This window comes from Malania oleifera, chromosome 7 (assembly GCF_029873635.1).
Source record: "Malania oleifera isolate guangnan ecotype guangnan chromosome 7, ASM2987363v1, whole genome shotgun sequence".
Classification (NCBI taxonomy): Eukaryota; Viridiplantae; Streptophyta; class Magnoliopsida; order Santalales; family Ximeniaceae; genus Malania; species Malania oleifera.
In genome coordinates, this window is record NC_080423.1 from 21,776,831 (window position 1) to 21,804,308 (window position 27,478).

General features: G+C 36.2%; 1 protein-coding gene across 1 annotated transcript; it reads left to right on the plus strand.

Annotated features, from left to right (window-relative positions):
* Nucleotides 1-5,456: 5,456 nt before the first annotated feature.
* On the plus strand, nucleotides 5,457-9,023 carry LOC131159642 (myb-related protein 330-like). The gene is made up of 3 exons (XM_058114689.1): nucleotides 5,457-5,869; nucleotides 6,098-6,227; nucleotides 8,495-9,023. Exons 1-3 carry the CDS (start codon nucleotides 5,740-5,742, stop codon nucleotides 8,916-8,918), a joined length of 684 nt encoding a protein of 227 aa, XP_057970672.1. The 5' UTR covers nucleotides 5,457-5,739; the 3' UTR covers nucleotides 8,919-9,023.
* The last annotated feature ends 18,455 nt before the right edge of the window (nucleotides 9,024-27,478 follow it).

Here is a 27,478-nt window from a genome sequence, read left to right on the forward strand (position 1 = left end):
TAGAGGCGGGGACATAGGCACAGTTGGCCAAACCCTGATAACATGTCTTGTGCGTGCTTTTAATTTTGACATTTTAAATTCTAGCACATGAATGTTTATATTTTACTATTGTGAATGGTTGTGTTTATAATTGTATAGACACCCTACATTAAGTAATACTGTTGTTAAACCGATTGACCTAGGTGATAATTTTAAATACCCAATTCATCCCCCTCTTGGGAATACACCAGAGCTAACAAATTTCTTTCCAGAACCTCCAATTTAAAGTTTTAACAAATACGGTCATCCTAAATTTCCATACAGTGAAATTATCATCGCAAAATACTCGAGGGATCATAACTAACCTTCCCTCACAAGATGGGGATCTACCAACAGCCATCATGATATTTTTACAAAATAACGTTTAAGTTTAGGAAACAATGCTCTCATACCAATTGTTGACTTTGGTGCAATCCTAAAAGGAGGGAGGGTTGAATTGGAGATTAAAAAAATTTTCTCCTAGGTTCAACTAATCTAGCAGGTAGTATTTCACAAACCTAGGGTCTTTCTATGTATTCACAATCCTAATGAGATATTTAAACAATAAACATAAACATACAGGTGCATAAAGTAAATTGTGGAAAATAGAATCAACACAAGATATATTATCGGGGTTTGACCAATACTGCCCACGTCCCCGCCTTGGCTCACAAGTACAAGGATTCCACTATAGGCTCACTTCACAGGTGGAGTGATGCCGAATACAATACCTTACCAAGATGGTGCATCTACCTTTTTTAATCGGGTTTAAGCCAATTTGAGACTTTACGAGGGCAAGTCTCCTTCTTCTGGCTAACTCCTGGAATACAATAATCAATATAAATTTGACGTACAAGTAACATGCTTCTTAACAAGAAAACATGTACCACAATACAGTCCAGATAATATGCAAGCACAAATGATAGTAAATATGTTCAAGGCTAACAACGTGTGTTTAACACTCAATCTGATATAAATATGCAATCAAGACCTAGAGTGTATTTCCACACAATCTTTGAAACAAAGTATCAATGTAAATCAATCATAGCAAGCTTCAAAGTGTTCCATTAATAAGAATAATCAAAATCTCTCAAATAAGATTTTCTCAACAATAATAGCTCAAGAGATATTAAACAATATGTAAGCTTGTGAAAAATATTTTGCAAATCAAAAATCACAAGCTTGATGAGTCTTGCAATAGAGATGCGAAGACTCACTAGCTACAAGGGTTTTCCCACACAAAGATTTCTTGATTAAATTGGGGAAAAAACCCTAACTAATAACTCTCAACAAAGAGAACAAGCAATCTATAACAAGAAGAGTTTTAGCAATATGAATCACTTAATAACACTCTTAGGAAGTTGGATTTGTCAAAGGAATAACAAGTAACGAGTGTTTGGGTTTTGTACTATGAAAAATATGATCTTGAAAATACAGAGGTTTTTGGCTAATCAAATATGCTAATCTCTCTTAATTTTTGCAAATGAACCCATATATATAGAGGAGGCCAAAATTATAACCGTTTGGGACATACAAGGAATTATTAAAAAAAGTTTTAAATGAGTTTAAGAAATTAACCCTGATTTACCCTAATTAACTGTGGTAATAATTTCTTTAACCCGAGAGTTTCGATTGACTAGCCCATAGGCTTGGTCGCCCCAAATAGACACAACTGGAAAAATGAATTTTGAAGTTTGGGTGCCTGAATGTGGGTTTAGTTTGCTGACCGAGGCGATTTTCCATTCTATCCAAGGTTCAGTCATCTGAACCAGAATTCAGTTTATTGAACTTCCAAGTTCGGTCACCCAAGGGTAAAATGAACTATGAGTTTGGGCACTCGGGGACGATGGAAAAGGTAAGAGTGGATGTTTGGTTGACCGAGGACAGTGGAGTTCTTTTTGGGTTCGGTCGCCCGAAGTTAGGTCAACTTTTTGACCAATCCACATTTTGGTCGATCGAGACAATTTGACTTGTTTGGTTAGGTCGTAGGAAGCCTCTAAGAATTTTGCCTAAGGCCCATTCCTTGATTTTAAATTTACCCCTAATAACATGTGAACTATAGTGGGGTTTTTTGTACTAAGTGTGAGAACCTATGGTCTATCTACGACCACCTGAGCATACTATCCTACCATGCATGATGCAGATTATTACAGACCATATTATAGTCCATATTGAATTACAACTCAGAATGAAGAGTATAAAAATATAAATACAAATAAACATAATCTTCTTTATTCTTCCTTGAGGTCATTATACACGATCATGATATAACACTATTTTCAATTCAATGCGTAGAGTGAACCTGCATGCAATCTCAAGGAAAACCATGAGTACTACTGTAGTTGACATTATCAAAATGGGATTATGACCAATTAGGTCAACATAAGTACAATATGTTTTGGAAGAATTATGATCTAAGCCTTAGTTTAGAAAATAGTTATGAGGGGCTATTTATAGAGAACCCCCAAAATATGACCGTTAGGGACACAAAGGGTATTTTTTAATTTGTTTAATTAAAACTTTAACTTGTTTTGGCGCTAAAAAATACCAAAACCTGAGAGGTTTGGTCAACCTAGGGTATCGTCGGTCGACTGACCCAAGCCAAAGATTTGAATTTCTAAAGGGTTCGGTTGGATGAGGAAAGGATCGGTTGGATGGCCTTAGTCAATTCCCAACCCTTTGTTAGTTCAGTCGGCTAGCCTCAATTACCAGTCAGCTGAGTGAACAATAACGATTGGCTGATGCTATTTTTTTCTAAGATGGCAGCTCAGCTGGGATTTCTAAACAACCAAAAGTAGAAGGTCAGTCGGCTGAGCTTTTAAAAATGTGAGGTGGTTGGTTGATCGGGCTCTATGTAAAAAATCATTTTTAGCCTTGATTTGACCTTAAAACATTTTTAAAACCTTTTATATGATTTTGATAATTTAGAAAAAGGTTTTTCTTGAAAGGTTAGGTCCGTAAGGTCTATCTATAGTCATTTAAGCATAGCATTCATATCATGCAAGACATGTAATTATTACAGACCAAAAACTAAATTCATTTACAATATCAAATGGAAAATGTCTTCTTCTTCGCTCTTCTACTGGAATACACCAAGTTGATGTATTCTTGTAAGACCTTCAGGCTTCCATCTTCCCTTTGTCTTATGTGTGTGCCAAAATATAAACCTGTTTAAGTACTTAAAAACACACATAAGAACCTTATGCTTTATCAGCATCAAAACAGAGATCAGACTCAAAGAGTCAACATACCTCTTAGTGCCCATGGACGAACGGTGATGTTTGGGATATGTCAAAAGTCCTATATAATAGTGTAGTGGCGTGTTTCAGCAGCAACAAAGTGATTCGTTAGTTGTGAGATTTATGGATACAAACTATGCAGGGAATTCAAATGACAAGAGGCCCACAATAGGATATGTGTTTGTTGTTGTGGGAAGACCTATTTGTTGGAAATTCAAGGTACAATCTCTAATTGTACTATCTACAATAGAGTCGGGATTTTTGGCAGTAGTTAAAACAATCACGAACAAGTTCAAGCTTTGCTTGGACTTGGTTTTCGTCTCCAGATTGTAGATAGTAGGCAGTCCCAAACTATTGTCCCAAGGTGGAGCAGGAGGTTTATATTTTAAATTTTTCTCCTAAAGGGCGTATATTCACCAAGGTAGATATTGTTGTAATATGTGACTCATATATTGAGTGGAAGACATGTACAAAAAGAAAACATGAAGAAATTAGGAATGCTAACTTGTATGAGGAAATCATCGACGGTTTCCCTACAACCATCGATGATTTGGTCCAATGCAGTGAAATAGTCGACGATTATGAGTCAGTTACTTCAACTATTTGCTCTCGGTATTAAACCATCGATGATTTGGCTTAGTTACTCAAGGTTTGTTTTCAAATTTTGAATTGAGATGTTGGACAGGTTTGGTTTTGGAGGGAAATCCTTTGTAATAAATGTTGTAACTCTGTAATGTTCATATCTTTGGACACAAGATAGTAAAAATTATATTGTCGATTGCTCCCATGGATGTAAGCATTGTCAAACCAAGTAATTCTTTGTGTCATTGTTATTACTTTCATTATAATTTGCATGATTGTGATTCTGTATATTTTACTATTAAGTATTGCGTTGTAAGATCATTTGTATCTGCTGTGCATTCAATTTTCACAACACAAAAAGACACAAATCGGGAAGTCCCTAGAATTTTTGAAACTTCAAGGGTGGTCCCTAAAATTTTTGAAAAGTGAAGAGAAGTTAGTGTCTTTTGTCCTATTATATTTTAAGTAAAGTAATGCCTAGGAAAAAAATAAGGAGTTACTCGGTCATATTAATGTTTCTTTATGTTAGACTAGGAATGCATAAAAAAACTCTTTAGAGGAGGGTAAATGTTCATCAATAATTTTATAATTGGTTACCTTTTAATTGTAAACATGTTTGGCCTACTTGTCTTCCTCATTACACGACACACATTACCTATAAAGACGTAATGAAATGAATTGTGTTGTGTTGTGTTGTTTTCACATTCCCCACACGACTCTTGCGTTTACACTTAACTTGTTTATTTACTACTTAGAGTTGCATACTTTGGGTCTGATGGTTGTGAATGTATTCATGTGGTGAATTCGCGATTTAGTTTTGGTTGATTAGTTAAGTTGGTGTGTTACAACTAATGTCGCAACGTCCTTCATAAGATGTGAAATATTCAGTTGATGACAAATATATATCATAGAAAGCCCTCACGGAAAGTATGTAATACACATCACATAGATACGTATGAATTTTGAAATCACATTAATTAAGGGGGTTGTGTATGATGTGCCTTCACGACAAATTAAAAGGTTATTTTGCAAGGACATCAATTAATTTTCACTTGCCCATTCTCTATTCTCCTCCATTCCTTAGGGTGCAAAAATATTAACCACCATTTGATTGGTAGTTTGAATTTTAACTTATATTTGCATGAGTTTAGACAATGCAGGAAAATCTAAGATCTAAAATACCAGATAATTAATTATAAAAAGAATAAATAACCAAATTACCTTTGAAAAGAATTATGGATGAGTGATGGAGAGTTATAGATTTTCGTGGACCTAATATTAATATTGGGTATACCAGCCAAGGTTGAGTTGGAGACAAGGTTGGGCGCGAGCTAGAAGCCCTACAATATCCATTTACAGGATCAATGCATGGATGGCTGAGAAGGAAACTAAAAAAGGAAAAAAATGCTGTGAGCTACCTTGCATTGGTGAAGTTGACCCGCGCGAAGAAAGGGACGCATACTTAACGGTAAGCAATAACCATTGGAACTCACACGTACACCAACACCACCCTGCCACCTTATCTACTACTACTACTATGCATGACCATACACACATATACAGAGAGAGAGAGAGAGAGAGAGAGAGAGCTACACCCACAGCTGCACAGTGAAGGGCTGAGGGGGTGTGACCCACCTAAACAGACGAAACAACCGGTCCAAGGTCAACTTCTTCTCTTTACCCTTAGCCTCTATTAGCTATCACCAACCCAGAAATTATACATATATTGCATTAAAAGTATATGAGTATAAGAAATAATATATATTGCATATATGTGTGTGTGTGTGCGCGCGCTTCTTCTTCTGGGTCTGAGCTCTCTCTCTCTCTCTCTCTCTCTCTGGAAGGTAGAAGTTGTAGAACCTGCTAATTGAAGAGAGAGATCTTAATTTTATTTGGGGGAATGAGGAAGCCGTGCTGTGATAAACAAGGGACCAACAAGGGTGCATGGTCCAAGCAAGAAGATCAGAAGCTCATTGACTACATAAGATCCCATGGGGAAGGCTCTTGGCGCTCCCTTCCTAAGGCTGCAGGTTCAGATACATACATCCCTACATAACATCATCGTCGGTTACTCATCATCATCATCATCATCATCTTCTTCTTCTTCTTCTCCTTCTTCATTCTCCGTGTCTAATTAGTTCTCTTGCATTTAATTAATTTGATGAATATATATATATATATATGTATGTATATATATATATATATATATGTATGTATGTATGTATATGTGTATTGATGGATGGATGGATGATGATCAGGACTGCATCGTTGTGGGAAAAGTTGTAGGCTGAGATGGATAAACTACCTAAGACCAGACATTAAGAGGGGAAACTTTGCACAAGACGAAGAAGATCTCATTATCAAGCTCCACGCCCTCCTTGGCAACCGGTATACAAAGTCTATCTCTCCTATTCTAGTTAACTACTGAATTTTATTAAACAGTAGCATTCTTTCAAATGGAAATGACTTTCAAGGGTTATACTACCCATATAGAATCATTCAATATGAGTCTTTAGCTCATCCCAACAATGACAAGTTGATCTCTAATATAGAGGAATTTGTAAATGAATTTTGAAAATTAATTAAGAGAACAACCCTAGAGGATCTTAGTAAACATTCAAAAAAACTTTGGTACCATCAGGATATCATGCTCCCTCTCATGAAAACCGTGCTATGCATACTTTTGTAGAGTCTAACTACTTAACACAATTTTAATGAACAACCTGTAGTATGCAACTCTTTTTCCTTAATTTTCTTCCTGTATCTCAAGAAGGGAAAGTAATGACCTTTTATCCCAAATATTTGGCAATTCTGTAAATTTAGTTTCCAATTTTCCATTTAAACTCATGAAGCTTAAACGTCTCAATACAAACCAAACCCTACAAGTGCATGTGAGTTGATTATACACGATTAAAAATGTACCCAAGTGTTTTTTTTTTTTTTTTTTAATAGGGCCTCAATATTAAAACGATATAAAATAATAAATTTAAATCGAAATGTTGGGTTTATCAACTTGACACTGTCTTAGGATTTTTTTTTTTTTTAAATTACACTGCACCCTTGGTGTTTTTAATAAAATATTTAGAACCCCTTGATTAGTTAATGACAAATTAAAATCTTCTACCATTAGTTAATGCTAAGTTTATGAACTCATTTGTATTTAAATGCCTTTTTTCCCTTTTATTCAAATTTGGTAATAGATTTATTTATAATTATCACTTGAAATATTTATATTTATATTTATATTTATATTTCTAAAAATGACCACATAACTTGTGTCTAGGCATATGCATACATGAACATGAGTACTTAGATATTTCCTCTTTTGATCGGAGCATTAGACATGTTAGGTTAGATTAGGTTAAGAAAAGATTATAAATATCTAGGTTAAGCCATAATATATTTAAAAAATATTTAAAATTAGAAATATTATGAAATTTAAAATTGTGAAAAAAATTATATATAGATATATGTGTGTGTGTGTGTGTTTGTTGCATATTAAATTATTCTCATGGAATTGGTAGGCTTGAATTTAGGCTTTTATTCTTAACAAGACTTGCTCGTTCTAGGCACATGCTCGGGTCTATAAATACATGTACATGTTTTCTATGGATGCGTAATCATGGTTGGTAGAACAAATTCTAGCATAGCCTAGCATTTCCTAACTCGAGCTCTACTGAAACTATTTAAGATTCAAGTTTAACATAGAAATGAACAAACCTAACTCTATATATAAATGACTGGTTGGTAGAACATATTCTAGAATAGCCTAACATTTCCTAACTCGAGCACTGCCGAAACTATTTAAGATTCAAGTTTAACATAGAAATGCACAAACCTAACTCTACCTGCCTAATTATTATGTGTCTAATTCAGAGAAATGCAAAATGTTCAAATTCACACATGCGTATACCTACAATAATATACATTTTGACTTACATATGTTTATACACAAGCAATATAGAAATATGTACAAGCAATGGTTCATCCACACAAGATTTGAAATTCACGAATCACAAGATGCTACCTTAAACACTTGGATCCATGTAAGTGACAAGTATGAGCCCAATTATGTGGGTCTCACAATATTTTAGTGTGTCTAACTCTCATTTGTTTAAGCAAGTTATAGAACATAATACTTCAAGTGAATAAATTTATTATCAAATGTGAAGAAAATCACAAAGATAGTTTAATTGTAAGAAAGTCCGTGAATTGAACAACTAAATCATGATTGAAGTTTTATATCTAACTTTATAAAGTAAGAGAGCATAATCTTCAAAGTACTTTGAAAAACATGATGGGTGCAATGTCACTTTCAAAACTCTGAAAAAATGTAAGTAAATTTTACCATTATTGTTGTTGTTGTTGTTGTTGTACAAAGGGGCTAGGTTGATCATTATTTCTTATCTTATATTCTTTTGCATCTATATTTGAATACAGAATCCGAATTGCCCAATAAATTAAATTGAGCACAAATTCTAACCACTGATGCTCCCAAGGACAAATTTTCCTATGTATGAATTTAATTAATTAGCTAGCTAGCCGTAAATAAATGATACTACTGCAACACATATACACTCTAACGTTCAGCAAAGAATGAAAGAAACTACTATTAACATATATATGCAGTCTAACGTTCGTGCATGGGCTGGTAGGTGGTCGCTGATAGCTGGTAGATTGCCGGGAAGAACCGACAACGAGGTAAAGAACTACTGGAACTCTCACATCAAGCGAAAGCTCATCAGCATGGGCATTGATCCAAATAACCACCGCTTGAACCAAACCCTTCCCACTCCCTATCCAAATCCACCCTCTGCCTCCATGAACGACGCATCCCAGCCGTTGAAATCCTGCGCGGCCGTCGACAACGATAGGATTTCTGACGCTGCCAGCTGCCTCGACGACGAGACGCCGGCCGCCGCGCCCCACGTTGACCTCGATCTCACCATTGCCGCCCCTTCTCCTAAGCCTCTCTCTACTACTGTGCAGCAGAAGCGTCAAATCGTTGATAAGTTGGTAATAGCTGAGGACGTCGGGACCGACGAGCCACCTCCTACGACTCTTCTTCTGTTTAGCTAATTGGACTGTTATTATTATTTTTGTTTTAGTCGTTAGTTATCATCTTAATTAATTATTGTAAAACATCAAGACAAGGTGAAAAAATAAGTGAGAAGCATTTATTTATAAGCTAGTAGTAAATTTTTGTCCTATTAATTTATAGCATCGGAAAAAAGGCCTTACAATTTGCTTCTTTTTTTTTTTCAACTTAAAAGGACTTATATTGTAATGCTGCTACCACTAATTGAAACATATAATTGAAAATAGAAAATACTATACATATTTTAATTCCTTATTCTAAATTCACACCTTGGGATTTATGATTTTACTTTACTAAAATTTCTTAATTTTTAAAAAATCCATAATATTGGACTGTATTTAAATAAAGCAAGGTTTTTTTTAAGAAAAATGTGAATGAGTAGTGGTAGATGTAGGTGTTGATTGCAGGATCTCACACCAACCTCTCCGAAAATCCAAAGTTAGAACTCATATAAGAAGCGAAAGGAGAGAAATGAAAGAATTTAGATTAGAGAGAGAGAGAGAGAGAGAGAGAGAGAGAGAGAGAGAGAGAGAGAGAGAGAGAGATTGATCAAGTTGACGTATTGGATTTAAACCTTTTACTTGTCGCTCCTTTAATAAATTTATCATTCTTTAAAAAAAAAAAAAAAAAAGGTCTCATTTTCCTTGTTATAAGGTTGATTTAGAAAATTAGCCTCACATCCAATCCTAATTTCATGGGAATGAGGATTTCCAGATAAATCTTATTAGCCCTCTTATCTAAATTTGAACCTATTACAAGCTAGCGGCCTTAAGATTATTTCGATTGAATTAGACTAGACTAATTGGCTATAAAAATGTGTCCAATCTTGTGTTTCATTTGCCATCTGTGAAGAATAGGACAACTATGGGTAATCATTAAAAAAAAAAAAAAAACCCTAGATAAAAAACAATATTTTTCTACTAAATCAACAAAACAATTAAACATAGATACAAAAACCACATGCATGGAATTTGGATTTCCCCATTAAAGAGCATATACCTAAGCCACAAACTCTTAAAAGCATATGCATGCATCCAAATTCATTATAAAAAGAAAAAAGTGAAAAAATAATTGACAAAGTGTACTTCTTTAGAACAAAAATATGGGGGAAAGAAAAAGGAAGCATGCAGGTTTGATCTAGGCCTCCAAATGAAATCAAAGCCAAAAGGCCTTAGGAAATTTTCTTAATTCACCATGGTCAATGAAGGGTTAAAGCTCCTATAGGAGCTAATGCATTAAGTTATACCAACTCCTTTATTTCAACAAGCAGTCATCTTTTGCACCAAACCAAAGTGAGGATGCTATCATGGGAATCACCGCCATTGACCTCTAGAGCTTTTACATTAAGGATGCTATTCTACTGGAGACCTTGGTGGCTCTACAATCGAGTCAATAAAGCGTTAAAGTAAGGATTAAGATCGATATATTGGAACGGACTGGTAGGTGAGAGTGTTAGAGAAATAAGAAGGGTCTCGTCATCATTTTCTTTCTTAGTTGAGTTAGTGGAAGGGGACCAACCAGTGCTATCCTATATAAAAGGTTCAAACCCCTCCTTTTGGCCACCCAATTCTATTAATATATGTCCACATTGGATTGTGTCCAAGATGTTGACGAGGGATTTGCATGGAGATCCCCAAATTAGAAAACTTAGAGAAAGATAGAGACTCTAAGTAAAGCAAACACAAATATTGAAAAGCAAAATCGTCACTTTAATTTTTATTTTTTTTTGTAAAAAGAGAAGATAAAGAAAAATTTTAAAAGATTTGCGATACAAAGAATGAATTCGAGAGTACAATTGTGTGTAATAAAGGTGGTTGACTACCCATTCTGAGGAAAAATTAGTCAACTAGTACCACTATTGACACCCATTCTAAGGGTGAGTTTGGTCCTCGTTTTTTTTTTTTTTGGCCTCATTTTCTCCTTTTTGAATGCAAAAAATGTGTTTGGCATGTTCATCAATAAGTTTTTGCAACTTTTAAAGGTTGCCTTTTAGCTTTTTCGGGAGCTTTTAGAAGTAAAGAGTTTGAAACTTTTAAAACCTAAAAACTAACTTTTTCTCTAACAAAATACTCTATTGCATTGTTTCAAAAAAGTAAATCTATTTACTAAAAATACACATCCATTTTAGTCTTTTTTAATACTTTTAGGCACCTTTCAATTTTTTTGTATCAAAAACTTAAAGCTAACTTTTTCTTTTTAAAAAATCTTTTTTCATAGGGGCGGCATTTAAAACAATATCAATAAATTCCATTTCATTAGCTCCTTTTAAAAATCCTTCGAAAAACCATGGGGTAAAGGGGGGGGGGGGGGGGGAGGAAGCTTGAGAATAATTACCATTGTATACTGCATGTGTGTGCAGCTAAACAAAAAGATGGAGATAGAACAAATCCCTTTTTCAATCCTTTGATGATATGTCATCACAAAAGAGTTTAAAGGATAGAGTTGGAAAATCCTAGTGCACTCTTTTTGAAAAAAGTAGCCTTAGAAAATCTTAAGTTTTGAATGTTTTTTTTAAAAAATAAATAAAAAATACAAGGATGTTAGATATGCCTTTTGAAGATTTGTCGTGTAGACACCCCACTTTGTCTGTGACTTGATACACCAAATATTTTTCTTTCTTTTTCAAAAATCAAGTGTCATCTAAAGTCTTTCCTACAACGTAGCCCCTCTTGCTTCATGTGTCTCTCCTGCCTCATCCTTGCACAAATCGACATATTTCTCTAGAAAAGAGTTTCATTACTAATATTGGCGCCTCTCTACACTATGGATCCATACATGTATATTTTCATCAAATAAAAAACACAAAGAAAATGCAAAAAAAATTACATAATCTTCATGTCTTCATTCATGTGTCGCCATCACCTACACAAGAGCATCTTTGGAGGTTAAAGATAGTGATTAGGGCCTTAAATTGGGATTAAAACCCAATATTGTGGTATTGTGTGAAAGTGAGGCCCAATATTGGGCTAGTGGAAATTGAGGCTCATTAAGGACCTTTGTTTTTAATTGAAACACAAGAGCATGGGCTTGGTTTGAGGTCTAAGGCTCATTTGAACCTCTTTTAAGCTAATTAAACCCATACCCAACACATGTACAACCCTTCCCCTCTCTCCCTACGTGGGAATTCCCATACGTGCTGCAACTACATCCTATTTGGGGCATAAATAAAAGGAATAAGAGAAGAAAGGACAAATTTTCCAACAAATTATGCCACTTGGTTGCCCTTTTATAATGAAAAAAATAAATCAAAATAAAAACAAAAAGGAGGACATTCTCCCCTAACAACCCCACCACACAGTAGCATGTTATCTGGCCAGCAAACACCCCAATGTTGACTTATAAATCATTTTAGAATGATAAAGAGGTTGGTCTATAAAAGAGGAGAACTAACCTTAGTGAAGAATAAAGGGGAAACTCTATAAAATTTTAAGGAAATAAATGAAAATTCTATGAAGGAGAAAAATAGAGGAGATATTGTGCAACTGTGAAAAGAAAATAGAGAGAAATGCTGCTAAATTAGAGAAGAAAATGAAAAATAGAGAAAGGGAAAGGAAAGCACTGTAGTGTAAGGAGAAGATAGCACAAAAGGGGGAATTTGGTGGCAAAAAATTCAAGGAAAATGCTTTCGAAGTAGATAGTGAGCATGGAGAAATCATTTTAAACAAGTGTACCCTAGTGAAAGTTTGAAGAAGCCCTTAGTTTCTTGATTTACAGCCTTGAAGAAATTGCCATAATGTTCTTACAAGTGGTATTGGTCTGGTTTCTGCCTAGGGAGTCTCCTACAATGCTTTTATAAAATTTTTTTTATTTTGGATTTCTAATATACAACCACATGATTCGTATTAAAGTCAGGTAATCTTGTATCCATTTTTTTGATGTCAAATAGCATGAGAATCAACCTAGGCATGACTACACATTCACACACATCTAATGAACCTTGTATATGTAGCTAGGGTATGATGATAGTATAGGAAGCTTGTAGGTTGATGTATGTTTTGCTTATTGTCAAATGTGAAATGTTTTGGATGTTGAATTATGCTTTAAAACAAATACCTCGCTAAATTAGAACAAGTAGGCTATTTTAAAAATTAGAGTGCCAATGGTGGGTTAGTGTAGTTCCATGTCCATGTGAGTTGGTCTTGGCTGGGAAATGGAGAAAAGCGAGATATAAGAGAAGATGGAGTAGGTATGGATATTAGAAATCCCAAAATGAATCACCTTTGAACTAGTAGACTAGACAAAATCAGATTTCACAACCTCATACCAAAAATCCTAAGAACCATAAATAAAATTCAAGTTTTAGGCCAAGAGACTAGAGCCCCTTAAGGGCCAAGACCTGAGTAAAAGAGAGTTTCTTACATGATGCTGGTATCAACATTGGACGAGCGTAGGTATGATAGTGTCTTGGTGGCACTCTGACTTGGTGGGATACAACCATGGTGATCGATCAAAGCTTAGTGATTATAAGAGTGGTGATCTTGGTGGTGTGGGTAGTTTGGTGGCAAAGGTCCTTCCATGATCCTTTGGATAATGATGATGGAGGTGGTTGAAAGAGGTGGGGGTTGGCCGGAGTAGCTCTATACAGAGGCAGTGAAAGTTTGAGGAATGTTACACCACAAAGAGAAGGGGGAGAGCAAAAGAGAAAGAGGGAGATAGATGTTGGTCCCTTAGGAAACCTAAGAGGGGGGCTGAATTAGGCCTTTTCTATATTTTATGACACTTACTCATTTCACTTCAAAAAAAGGTATTTTTAGTGACGAAAGTATTAGTGAAGGAGCAAAAATTGTTACTAATAATGATTCATTAGTGATGAAAATATAATTCGTCACTAACAGTTAAGGCTTCGTGATGAAAAAACAAACCATCACTAAAACCCTTGCCTAGAAAACCCCTTTTCTGCCTTCGTTTCTTCATGCTGAAATCCCCAAAATCCTCAATATTCCCTCTCATCCAATTTCCCTCGTCCCCCATAAAATCCCCTCCTTCCCTAGTTCTTAAAGTCCGCCACACTCATGTGCGAGTCGCCGGAGGGAGAGGAGTCATTAGAATTCGCCGCAATCCATTGTTGGCTACAAGGTATTCTTCTTTTTCTTCTTCTTCCTCCTCCTCCCCCTACGCCTCATCATATATGAAGGTAGGGTGATTGGACCTATTGACCATATGGGTCATATCTCGTTTTGATCATGACAAATACATTGGTATTTGATGTTTCTCCTGAACTTGTATGCAGGTTCACTCTACTCATGAAATTGAAAAGAATCCTATCTCATGGTGGCGAATGGTGACCCCAAGGAAGAACGAAGACTATTGTGTTTATTTGTAATTGTAATTTTTATATATTCTTCATTTTGGACTGTAATATAATATGGTCTGTAATAACTGCATCATGCATGATAGGCCTATATGCTCAGGTGGCCTTAGATTGACTCTTAAGTTCCTACACATTAAATGCACAGGACCCCTCCTAAACACACATGTCATTAGGGGCGAATTTAAATTAAATTTTGAATCTTAGCTCGAAATTTTATAGGCTTCGGGCGACCAAACCAGGCAAGGTAATTTTGCCTCAGTTGACCGAACATGCAAGTTGGGCAAACCAAACTTAAGGACGGGCGACCGAACCTCGAACAGTTTGGAAAATTGCCTTGTTCTGCCACCCAAACCATTTTTTAGGCACCCAAAATTCAAAAATCATTTTTCTTCATGTGTCTGTTTGGGCAACCGAACCTATGGCTCGGTCAACCGAAACTCTCGGGTTGGCCTAATTTTTACCAAGGTTGATTGGGGTTAAACAGGGTTAATTTTATTAAACTCACTTAAAAAAAATTCTAATATTTCCCTTGGTGTCCCCAACAGTTATAATTTTGGCCTTGTCTATATATATGTGTTCATTTGCTCAATTAAGACAAGATTAGCATTTGGATTAGCCTAAAAATGCTCTGAATTTTTGAGAGCATATTTTTCAAATACAAAGCCCATACACTCTTCCTTTGCTATTCCCTTGATAAATCAAGTTTCTATAGAGTGTCCTTGAGTGATCCTACTTTGATTCCACTTTCTTAAAACTCTCCTTGTTCTAGTTGATTGATTGTTTTTGATTAAGAGTTTTAGGCAAGGTTTTTCCCCAGTTTAATTAATAATCATTGTGTGGAAAAAGCTTGTAGCTAGTGAGTCTTTGCATCATTATTGCAAGACTCATTAAGTTTGTTTTTGATTGTGTTAAAATTATTTTCACAAGCTTATTTTTTCAAATATCTCTTAAGCTAATATTTTGAGAAAATTATTTTTGGGATATTTTGAATACTCTTGTGGGAACTCTTTGTAACCCTAGTTGTGATTGATTAATATTGATACATTGTTTCAAAGAGTATTTGAAAATACACTCTAGGACTTGATTGCATATTGACATCAGATTGAGTGTTAGCACACTTCGTTGGCACTAAGCATAAATACTATCATCTATGAGTGCATATTTATCTGGACTATATTGTGGTACACATCTACTTGTATAGAAGCACTTTAGTTGTACGCCAAATTTGAGCTAAATGATTGTATTCGAGGCGTGGGCCTGAAGAGTGAGACTTGTCCTGTGAAAAGTCCCGGATTGGCTTTAACTTGGTTAGGAACGTTAGGTGCACCATCCTAGTAAGGTGTTGTAAATGGTACCGCTCCACCCGTTAAGTGAGCTATAATGGAATCCTTGTGCTTGTGAGCCAAGGCGGGGATGTAGGAAGTATTGGCCGAACCTCGATAACATATTTTGTGTTGACTCTTTGGTTAATTTTTGCACTTTTAATTCCGCACAAGTATGCTAGTACTTGAACTGCTGTGAATGTTTTAATTGCTTTAAATATTTGCATGCATACTTGCTTGGGAATTAAGTCTATTTTAGAAAGACCCTAGGTTGTGCAATACTGTTGCTGGATTAGTTGAACCTAAGGGAGAGATTTTTTATTTCTCCAATTCACTCCCCTCTTGGGATTGCACCAAAGTCAACAATTGGTATCAGAGGCTCATCACTTAGACTTAAATGTTATTTTGTAACGTTATCTACGAACCCTCCAATGTTTTGCAGTGAAAATTTTTCCGAATGGAAATTTAGAATGATTGTATTTGTTAAAACTTTGAATTAGATGTTCTGAAAAGTTATTGCCCAGGAAAATAGTGTACTAGTGAAAATCATTGATTGTGTTGAAGTTCCCAAATCTAAAAATGAGTTGAATGATAATGACATGAACATAATGCATATAAATTTTGATGCCATGAACACTCTACTGCATGCTTTAGATTCTAACATTTTTCATGTAATTATGGCATGTCATAGTGCTAAAGAGATATTGGATGAACTCAAAAAGAGATATGGTGTAACTAAGCAAGAAAAGGCGATCACTCCTTGTGACTTAATCTCAAAGGATCTTGAAGGAGAAAAATGGTGCTTTATAGCCTTAACCGACTATGAGGTAAATTCGTCTCCTTCTACTTTATCAAATAATCATGGTAATGATTCATGTGATAATTCTAATGATGCATCTAATACTGAATCATGTGATAGTTCTGGTAGTGAAAGCATGTCTACTTATGAGGAATTGCAAATTGAGTATGTTAGAATTCATAAGTCTTTTGTCAGAACTAATAAAAGATATATTACATTGAAAAATAATTATGAGGCATCTTTAAAAGAATGTGAGTCAAAAGTTATTGTTTAAAGGGAAAATGATTTTAGAATCAAATAGTTAATAAATAAGAATGAAGAGTTGGAAAAAAAGTTGAATGTATTAAGATCTCAAACTTCAAGTGATAATAAGAAAGATCTTCTCATTTCAGAACTTGAATGCAAAGCAAACAACATGACTAAAGAATTTGTGAAATTACAGGATGTTTGCAAAGGTCTAAAGAACTTAAAAATTCAAGATCTGGAAAAGAAAGTAGAAAACCAAGCTAAGACCATCTACACGTTCAGTAGAGGCAAGGACAACTTTAATAAGTTGCTAAGTTCACAAAAGATGACCTTAAATAAGGAAGGTATAGGTTATAATGGGGTTAGAAATAGAAAGAGGAAGAATCTTTACATAGGATACTTCGTGCGAGAGTCCAATCATTATGCTAGTACCTCCACTGTCCATATATTCACACTTATTGCGCATTATGTAAAAAGAACGGGCACATAAAGTTTGATTGTCCATTCAAATAAAAAGTGTTGACCTTATAGGTCATATCCCTCTTTTGATTATGACAAATACTCATGTATTTAATGATTGCCTACTTGATGTGTAGGTTTATCTTGGTAGTATCCTATGATGGCACTCGAAGACCTGGAGGAAAACGAAGACTCTGAAGACCCTTGATATAATTGATTTGTTATAATTTATATTCGGGTGTGTAATATTTAAGTAGGAAAGGTCTATAATAGTAAATAGGTCTTTGGTTTGTAATAAGCTCACACACATCACATGTATGATAATACGTAAGCTCAAACAAATCGTAAATAAGAAATGACCTTAGAATGACCTTAGGGTGTACCCTTCGGTCGACCGATACCGGACTTTTTTGGTGTATTCAAAATTGTACTCAAGTGACCCTAGGACACATACATGTACACATGATTGTTAGGCACTTGAATAGGGCTTGTTTGTTTCAAAAAGGGACCGAAATGCACACATGATGCACTTTCGGTCGATCAGCCAAGCCAGTTCATTTTGGCCTGGTCGACCGAAACCGGTCCGGGTCAACTGTTGACCAAGGCCCTGGTTGACCGAGCCCTTACAGTTCATTTAACCCCAGTCGACCGAACCACCTGGGAGTCAACATTTTGACCTCCCGATCGACCGACCACTTTTGTACTCCAACTACCTGGTCGACCGGAGGGTCTTCAGGAGAATTCCTAGCGGTTTGGTCGACCGAACCAGCCAGTTCAAAATGGCCTGGTCGACCGAACCTCAAAGTTTGGAAAAATCGCCTATCTCAGTCGACCGACCATTTAGTTCATTTTTCTCCTGGTCGACCGAACCTAGCAAAACTGCCCTTGACACATATATATGGTCGACCGATCCTTCAGTTCAAAAATCCTCTGGTCGATCGAACCATATGTGTCCTGGTCGACCGAAACATTTCTGGTCGACTGGACCTCTCGGGTTGCCTTGATTTTTACCACGGTTAAACATCTTTTAAACAGGGTTAAAATATTTGAAAGGTCATTAAACTTTCCTAATTATTCCCAATCGGTCCCGAACGGTTATATTTCAAGGGATGCCTATAAATACCCCCTCATTTGTGATCATTAGGATGGGATTAAAAATATTGATTAAGAGAAATTCTCTGAAAATCCCAAAACCTATAATACTCATATCTAATCCCCATTCACTCATGCTTACCTTCTTTTATCTCTTAAAACCTCTGTAAGTTGATTGAGTGTTTATATTTAATAGGTTTGCTCTCTTATTCATATTTGATTGATTTATTTTCATTGAGAGCTAAACCTAAGTATTCTTAAGAGACTTTGTTAATAAGTCTATCCTAAGAAGACTTTAATAGATCTTCTAAGACTTGCACCTTCATTGCAACATCCTAAGAAGATTGTATTTGCTTTTGGTTGCAAAATATGTTCAAAATACTTTCAAATATCTAGTGTGCTTTGTCTTGATAAATCTTTAAAGAGATATTTGTTTGTGTGAGAAAAATCTCTGTTGCAATATTCATTGATTTATATCTTTAGTTGAATACAAAGATTAAACTCTTTTTGCAAACCAAACTTATACATTGCTAGAACTTCACATATATATATATATATATATATATATATATATATATATATATTGTTTGGTTGATATCTTTGTTTGAGCACTTAGATTGAATACATCTTATGATACAAAGATTGTAGTGTTTGCACTCTCACACACGAATTACATCGATAGTAAATCTATTTGAGAGTAGACATCTTAAGACCACATTGAGCTTACTTATTGAATCATATTGTGGTGTATGTGATTGAACGTAACTGGGTACAAATCTGCTTTACTTGAAAGCACAATCACTGTACCATTTGTTTAATTGAGCAAACCTGTTGTATTCCAGGCACGGGCCTGAAGAGGGAGACTAGCCCTGGAATAGTCCCGGATTGGGTTAGACCCGGTTAGGAAAGCTAGGTGCGTCGTCCTGTTAAGGCGTGTAGGTTGAGGTCAGCCTCGCTAATTGACCTGGTTAAGGTTGAGGTCTGCCCTGTGTTAATTTGACCTGGTTGTAAACGGTGCCGCTCCACCCTTAAGTGAGCTATTAGTGGAATTCTCTGGCTTGCGAGCTTGAGGCGGGGACGTAGGCATAATTGGCCGAACCCCGAAAACATATCGTGTGTCTATTTACATTTCAAGACTTTATATTTACCGCACGCATATGTTATTGTATGAATGATGTGCATGATTTAAATTCCACATATTTTATTTATCAGCACATTTGGAACCGTGTAGAAGGACCCTAGGTTACCAAAACATATTGACTTCTAACTTAACCTAGGAGAAAAATTAAAATTTCCAATTCACCCCCCCCCTTGGGAATACACCTTTTCCAACAAAAAGGGGTGAAAATGAAGCAAGTGTGGAGAGTCAAAGAAAACCCCAAATCCATCTCTCCTTGACCCTAAAATGATCTAAGTGTCAAACGGTTAGAATTGGTGCAGTTAATAATTCTTAGGTCATGTATCTAAATCATAGGGGTCATGTCAATTGAGAAAAAGTCAAAAGAAGAGAGGCTGACTAGGCTCGGTCGGCTGAACCCAATTCAGCTTAATTCATTCGGTCGACCGAGCAAGGAAGTTGATAGATTGTTGACCACATTGGGGCGCTTGACATTTCCTTTTAAAAACAGGTTTGGGCCATTGATCTTCGGGCGACGGAAGCTTAGGGTTTTTAATTCATCAGAGAGATTCAGCCAACTGAACTCAAATCACCCTGTTTATTTCAGGCTACTGAGGTTTGGAATGTGAAAGGTCACCAAAGATTCAGCCAACCGATCCTATATTCAGCCAACTGAACAGACTTAACTTATTAGGCATTTAAGATGGTTTAGGTGAAATAGGTTCATTTTTTTCATCTTTTTTGAGACAACTCGAGAGTTCCTCTCTTCCTACTGCCCCCTACTCTCATTCCAAGCCCTAAATTTCCTCAGAATACCTCTTCCAATCATGTGTAGGGACCCAAGGCGAGCTGAATCTAGGATTGCTCTCTACCAATGGTTCATTTCAGTAGAAAGAATGATCAAGTATGAGAAAGTTTTCAAGCTTAAGGAGCCTATCTTAGGTAAGGTACTTAACATAGAATTTAGGCAAAATCATTTTCATAATGTGTTAAAAATGTTCAAGTATCAGGGGTGGTATGAATTTGTCAGTTTTCAGCCCAAAGGAATGTATCTTATTCCTATTAGATTATTTTATGCAAATCTAGGATAGGATGACCAGGTATACTATTCCCGAGTCTTTGAGACCGATACTTGCTTTGATGACAAATATCTGGCCGAGACCCTTAATATTTAAAGAGGAGAATTTGATTGCCCAGACTCCGTCTCTACTTGGATTAATGAGCAGGAGTTTACTATGAGCACTTTTGTTTTTGTTATAACTAACCCTATAGTTGATTTGAGTCATACCCCTAGCTACAAGTCTCTGACACTCGACGCAAAATTCGTGCACCGCTTGATCTTTTATAATATTATGACGAAATCTAGGTCTAAGGATCATGTTTCCTACCTGGATTGTTTCGTGACGTGGTGCCTCTTTACGAGGAAGAAGCTAGATTTGCCCAAATTTTTCTTAAAGTGGATGTTTGTAAAGACCATGGGCAAAAGAATCATTTTGCCGTATCAGGGTATCCTTAATAGGGTCTTTGTCAGATAAAGAGTCTCTAAGACTCCTTATGCAGTGCTAAAGAAGATAAAAAGCATAGATACCATCTCCTTTACGACCCTAAAGCTGATGGGATATGAGCTGACCGGCAACATGTGGTTGCCAACTATACTTGAGAGAGGAGTAGGCCCACAGGAAGTTCCTCAGGAGCAACCTCACATGCCATCTAATGCAGAAATCATGGCTGGCATCACGAGTCTCACAACTTCCTTTAATGAGTTTAAGACATCTATCCAGAGCGAGATCAAGGAGCTGGCTTCCACATCTCAGGCGGGGCATGCAAAGCTTTACATTGAATTCACAGAACTTCAATTAATTGTGAAGGAAAACTTCAACATCCTTGGTGAGCGTCTAAGGGATATGAATGAGGATGATGAAGGGGAGGAGCACATGGGTGTGAGTGGAGATGATGAAGAAGGGCCTGATGATGGAGAGGCCTAGAGGAGGCTTTGAGGATCAGCTACTTATCCATTTTATCTCTTTTATACACACTTGGGTCTGTAATACTTATACTGCTTTTATTTTTTTATTTTTTTCCTTTTGCATTACATTCTCACACACCACTCACATATTGATGATTTTATTTTATTTTATGGTTGACTTAAGTTTATAGGTGATGGCTTGCATGTTTTAAATTTCTTTGATTATTCTATTTTCCTGATTGATGCCTCCTGCATGGCGGATGTAGTTGATGAGTGTTGCTTGCTGGTAGAAATTTTAGGTTCTTGTATGCTCAACCTGAATACTATACCGTTTGCTTGAATCTTTTTTATGCAGGTTTTTATGGGAAATGTCTTATTTACAGACGTCATGTTGTCGAATTTTCGTTTGACATTTCCCAAAATATTCAAATTTTTGCTAAATGACCGATGCATGTGCATGACTAATTTAGTTTGAATTCAAATTAAGTAGCATCTAGTTGATGCAAAACCCTTGAAGAATTATATGATAAAATCAGTTTTGTAATAAGCAAGTATCCATGGGAAAAGCTATATTTTGAGATGAAATGCTGCTAAAATTTTCTCAAATTCATTGCACATATCCTATGCTTTATAAAACTGAACACTATGAACTGAGTTTGTGTTCCTAGAACATCACTTTTTGTGCATCATGACTATTCTCAGTATAATTTAATCTAGTTAACTTCAATCATCTCGCTGGACTTAAATCCAATCTTCTGTGGCATGTATGATTCATAAGCTCCTAGTTAAAGCCTAGGCTAGCTCTAAAGTTAAGAGGGAGATCCCCTGTTCTTAAAAATTTTTAATACTCTTGGGGCCATTCAAATTCTTTAAGGAGAATATCATCCCCAAAACACTTGTTGATTATTTCCAAAAGGGGATCTCTCTTAAAGACAAATCTAAATGAAATGTTCTTAACTGATAATCTTTTATCATGCTATCTATTTATTAATTTCAAGATACTTGTGTCTTATGCTCAAGTTGTAAGAATAGAGAGAGTGCCTAATCTGAGGGAGAGCTGCTTCACTTAGAAAAATATGGCTCTGAAAAATTAAGCGCTATCTCACATTATTCATTGATATACTCTATAACTTGTGAGAATATATTTCATTCATTGTGTGCTGCATAAGTACATTATCTCTTTGACTTGGCTATTTGAATTGATGAATACTGAACTGTTTGAGTTGATTGCTGTAAATTACTATAAATCATTTGTTGAACTCAAACAGGTCACTTAGATATAGATTTTTTTTTGGTAAAATGTTTCATTTCCAAATGGCATACTGCCAAAATTTCTAAAAATCTTCCCAAACTATATCTTGTATCTACATGATTGTTACTCATTGCTTGCCTATATGCTTATATTCTTTTATCTTGGCCCTTTTTGCTGTTGCCAAAAGGGGGAGAACTTAGGAAAAATTGGGTACTTTAGCAATCATTTTAAATACTTGAGCTTTTAAATCTCTTTATGCATATTTTCAAAGGGAGCCTTTTTTGGTTGAACCTACTTTTGCATAAAGTATTTGCCATCATCAAAAAGGGGGAGATTGTTGACCTTATGGGTCATATCCCGTTTTGATCATGACAAATACATTGGTATTTGATATTTTCCCTGAGCTTGTATGCAGGTTCACTCTATGCATGAAATTAAAAAGAATCCTATCTCATGGTGGCATATGGTGACCCCAAGGAAGAATGAAGACTATTATGTTTATTTGTAATTGTAATTTTTATATATTCTTCATTCTGAACTGTAACATAATATGGTATGTAATAACTACATCATGCATGATAGGCCTATATGCTTAGGTGGCCTTAGATTGACCCTTAGGTTTCTACACATTAAATGCAGAGGAACCCTCCTAAGCACACATGACATCAGGGTTGAATTTAAATTAAAGTTTGAACCTTAGCTCAAAATTGTATAGGCTTCGGGCGACTGAACTAGGTGGTAGGTTCGCTAAGGCTTGGGTCCTTAACTACCCAAAATAATATTTATATACCTAACTATCCCAAGTTCAGTAGAAAGTGAGTAAGTTGGGTATCGATCCATGGGGACTTGAAGCGCAGTTAGTAAACCACTTCCAAGTTAGTTTATTATGACATTGTTATGAAAAAGAAGTAAAAGGTGATGTTTTGCAATGGTGGTTGTTTCTAACTACTGAAAAGCGATTAAATAAAAGCGAGTAAATCTATATTATTGGAAAGCAAGTAAATTTATGAGTTACCCTACTCCTACAAATCAATAGTATGGTCCAAATCAGACGCTGGATGCCAGACTTTTATCTACGTTCATCCAGACTTCCATAGAAGAACTAACCCAAGTGGGCCAAAGCGGGAGAGGGGCGATCAAGGGAACAGGGTAGCAAGGGTCCACCAACCATCCGAAGCATTGTTGGGAACTAGAGTATACCCTATCTCAACGATAAACGAACACCTCCACATTTCCGTAGCCAACTATTTCCATCTGACTAATACGTAGACGTGCTTATCCTTATCTGCAATCCTTCATCAAACACACAACACGTAAATGGAAAGCAATAAAAGAAAGCATGTAAATGAAAGCAAGAGAAAAAAGATCATCCCTTTATTATTCAGAACGTTTGTCACTAACATTAGGAATTACAAACGGAGTGAACGTGTAATATACATGGATAGCACATGAACGCCGCCGGTTGCCATAGGCTAATGAACTCTTCATGCACACACCAAAACAGGAATTGAAAACTATGCCACTCCTAATCTATCTTGGCTCTCAATGACATCTTAAGTTTGTCACTAAGATAAAAGAGGCATAAGAGGAACCCAGAGCTCGTGTTCATAGCAAATATTTATAGGCTCTAGGGTTTACAAAGTTTGTTTTGCAATTTAGGAAGGTTTGCAAAAGATCTCGCACGACAGATTGTCGTTGTCGACCAAGTCGCTCCTTTGTCATTCTTGTGCGTGCCCTGGTCGAGACTCATAGGAAGTCAGGGATTCTAATCTCCAATGCCTTCAACTTCGTCGCGCTTCAGGGTCTCGATGGTTGAGTTGATGGTTAAGACTTGCAATATCTTGGTCTTCAAGAAATCTCAGTATCTCGACATAGTCGCCCCTGAAGGTCTCTTGGTCAAACACTTTGCTGAGACTCTTGGTACATCTGAATTTTAGTTCTGTCACAGCATCTCGATGTGGTCGCCCCAGTGGGTCGTTTGGTCGAGCACTTGGTTGAACCTTGAAGTTTGCAGTGGAAGACTAAGTCGCCACTATGGTTTGCTGGTCGCGCCACATGGTCGAGCATCATCTTTGTGTCCATTTATGCTCTGAAGCTTGGCTAAACATCTGAATTCGAGCTTTGAATCCTCCAAATTCTCTTTGGCTTCCTCTAATGCCTAACTCCATGGTTTTAACTTGTTTTTCCTGAAAAGATAAACAAACCTTACATAACTCTAAATAATGATAACTTTGTGTTGATATATAATAAAATGATAATAAACATAGCTAAATCAGAGTCTAAAATCTTATATTTTAGGGACTCATCACAACCCCAACTTACACTTTGCTAGTCCTCAAGTAAAGCAAAATCTAATAAAACTACTAAATCCTACCTATAACCTCTTTTGCGGGAAGTACGATTGAATTTACCATATGCAATAAGGCTTTAAACCCCTAGGTTGATCCTAGTGGACAAGTTCTAGTCTCGTGAGGGTTTCCAAGGCGATTCCCAAAAACACCAATATATTGAATAAAAAGTGAAAACACATGTAAGATAATCACACCATTATATATATATAGAAATATAACCTTATTACATACAAATGACTTCATATATGACTACATTATACACACACTCTGTAGCATTTCAATCATGTAAAACTTGACACAACACAACCATTTCAAGATACTATTCATAGAAAATTAACTCAAGATTATAATTCAAAGTTAATATTAGCATGCAAATCCAAGTATGAATATGCCACCTCACAGGGCACGTGTACAATGTATGATTTGTCTCACTCATAATGCTCAGAGGAACCTACAGAACGGTTATCTAGACTTAGTTTCACTAATTTATTTCCTCAAAAATTACTCAGGAAGATGGGTTCACTCTCATATGTGAGGAGTGTCATGATCAAACGCCCCACATATTTGAAGAACTGAAGCTAGAAGTGTGGAGTGACTAGTCTTATAAGAAAGGAATCTAGCCTTTTGTTGAGGTGTCAGGTCCTTGACCCTAGCATCTTCTCACTTACTCACCACATTTAATCAAGACCACCCTAGAGGAACTTATTCCCAAACTTGCGTGAATTCAATAGATGCATTGATCAGAAGATTCTTGATACGTGCAGACTTGTAGTGTCGTGTCCTTAGCTTGACCTATTTATCTCTACTCAGAACAGGTGTACAAATTTTTTATTATATTTTATTTTATTTTTCTCTGCTCAAATTTTTCTGTCTTTCTCATTTCATTTTCTTCTTTACATGGTCAACTAAGACAATCATCATGTTTTTATCTTGTCTTTATGTTTCCAATGAGAGTGTAGCTCGAAAGAAGTCCATGGGAAAGTTGGGTTCTAAGGGTGGCTTGACCTTTATGTCTTTGAGTAAACTACAAAACTTAGATTTATATCTCCCCACTTGATATCACCTATAGGCTAGAAAATACAAAACAAAAACTAGATGACAAAGGAAATTCAAAAAAAGGAGGATAGTTGAGTTTGATAAACTCATAATTTTTGACGTCAAAAACTTGAGAAATGAATGGATGGCTCAAGTATCTCACCAAGTGTCATAGTCACCACGGTTGTTCTCTCAGTACTCTCAAAAGACCCTCAGTGTTACAAATCATGTGTGAGTGTGTTCTAAGCCCTATGAAGTACCAAGTACATACAAGATTTTACATTGCAATATTAACCCAAACAAACCACTTAGTCAACTACCTAGAGTAATGTCAAGTTGTTTGCCATATTATGCAAATTTTATACAACTAATTTTACTACATTATTGGTGAGCATAGTGAAATCATATAATAAGGAATTTTATGGATGCAACCTTAGGTTATATGGGTGTATGTATAAGGTGTTGACCTTATTGGTCACGCCCAGTTTTGATTATGACAAATACTCATTGTATCTAATGAGTGTTTGAGTTTCTGTGCAGGAATCAAGAATGATAAGATCAAGATGTGCACAAAGCAAGAAAAGCTTGAAGGCCAAATCATATTCTTTTTAATATATATATATTGGTCTGTAATAGTAATTAGGGTTCTTCGGTTTGTAATAAGCACACACATCACATGTATGATTTACTTTGTAAGCTCAAACCGAACCATGAATGAGACAGGACCTTAGGGTGCACCTTCGGTCGACCGAAGGTCGACCAATAGACCGAAATCGGACTTTTTCGGTGATTTCAAATTGGACCCCAAGTGACCTTAGGACACGCACATATTTCACATATGTTTATTAAGCAATTGAATAAGACTTATTTGGGTCGATACGGGACCGAAATGCACACTTGGTGCACTTTCGGTCGATCGGCCAATTCAGTTCAATTAGGCCCGGTCGATCGAACTGGTCCTAGGTTAACAATTTGACCAAGGCCCGATCGACCGAGACCATGCAGTTCATTTGACCCCGATCGACCGAATCACCTGGAGGTCAACTTTTTGACCTTCCGGTCGACCGAGCACTTTTGTACTCCAACTACCTGGTCGACTGAAGGGTCTTGGGAGAACTCCCAATGGTATGGTTGACCGAGCCCTTCAGTTCAAAATAGCCCCGGTCGACCGAACCTCGGAATTTTGGAAAATCGCCTTCCTCGGTCGACCTGCCACTCAGTTCAAAATAGCCCTGGTCGACCGAGCCATTTGAGTCCTGGTCGACCGAACCACTTCTAGTCGACCGGACCTCTCGGGTTGCTTCCATTTTTACTGTGGTTAGTATTTTTCTAAACAGGGTTAAAATGCCTTAAACGTCATTAAACTTTTCTAAAAATACCCAATAGGTCCCCAACGGTCATATTTTCTCCTTTGCCTATATATATGAGTTCATTTGAGAAAATTAAAAGGAGATTAGCCACTTTGATTAGGGAAAATTCTTTGAAAAACCAAAACCCTATAATACTCATTTTATTACTCAAACCACTCATACTTGCTTTCTATCATTGCCTACATATTTTGTAAGTTGATTGAGTGTTTTGTTTAAAAGGT

Excerpts from the sequence above, each read along its gene's own strand:
- LOC131159642 (XM_058114689.1), top strand. The coding sequence starts at position 5,740 with ATGAGGAAGCCGTGCTGTGATAAACAAGGGACCAACAAGGGTGCATGG. Across the intron at positions 5,870-6,097 it reads CTCCCTTCCTAAGGCTGCAG|GACTGCATCGTTGTGGGAAA; the intron begins GTTCAGATACAT and ends GATGATGATCAG. Across the intron at positions 6,228-8,494 it reads CACGCCCTCCTTGGCAACCG|GTGGTCGCTGATAGCTGGTA; the intron begins GTATACAAAGTC and ends ATGGGCTGGTAG.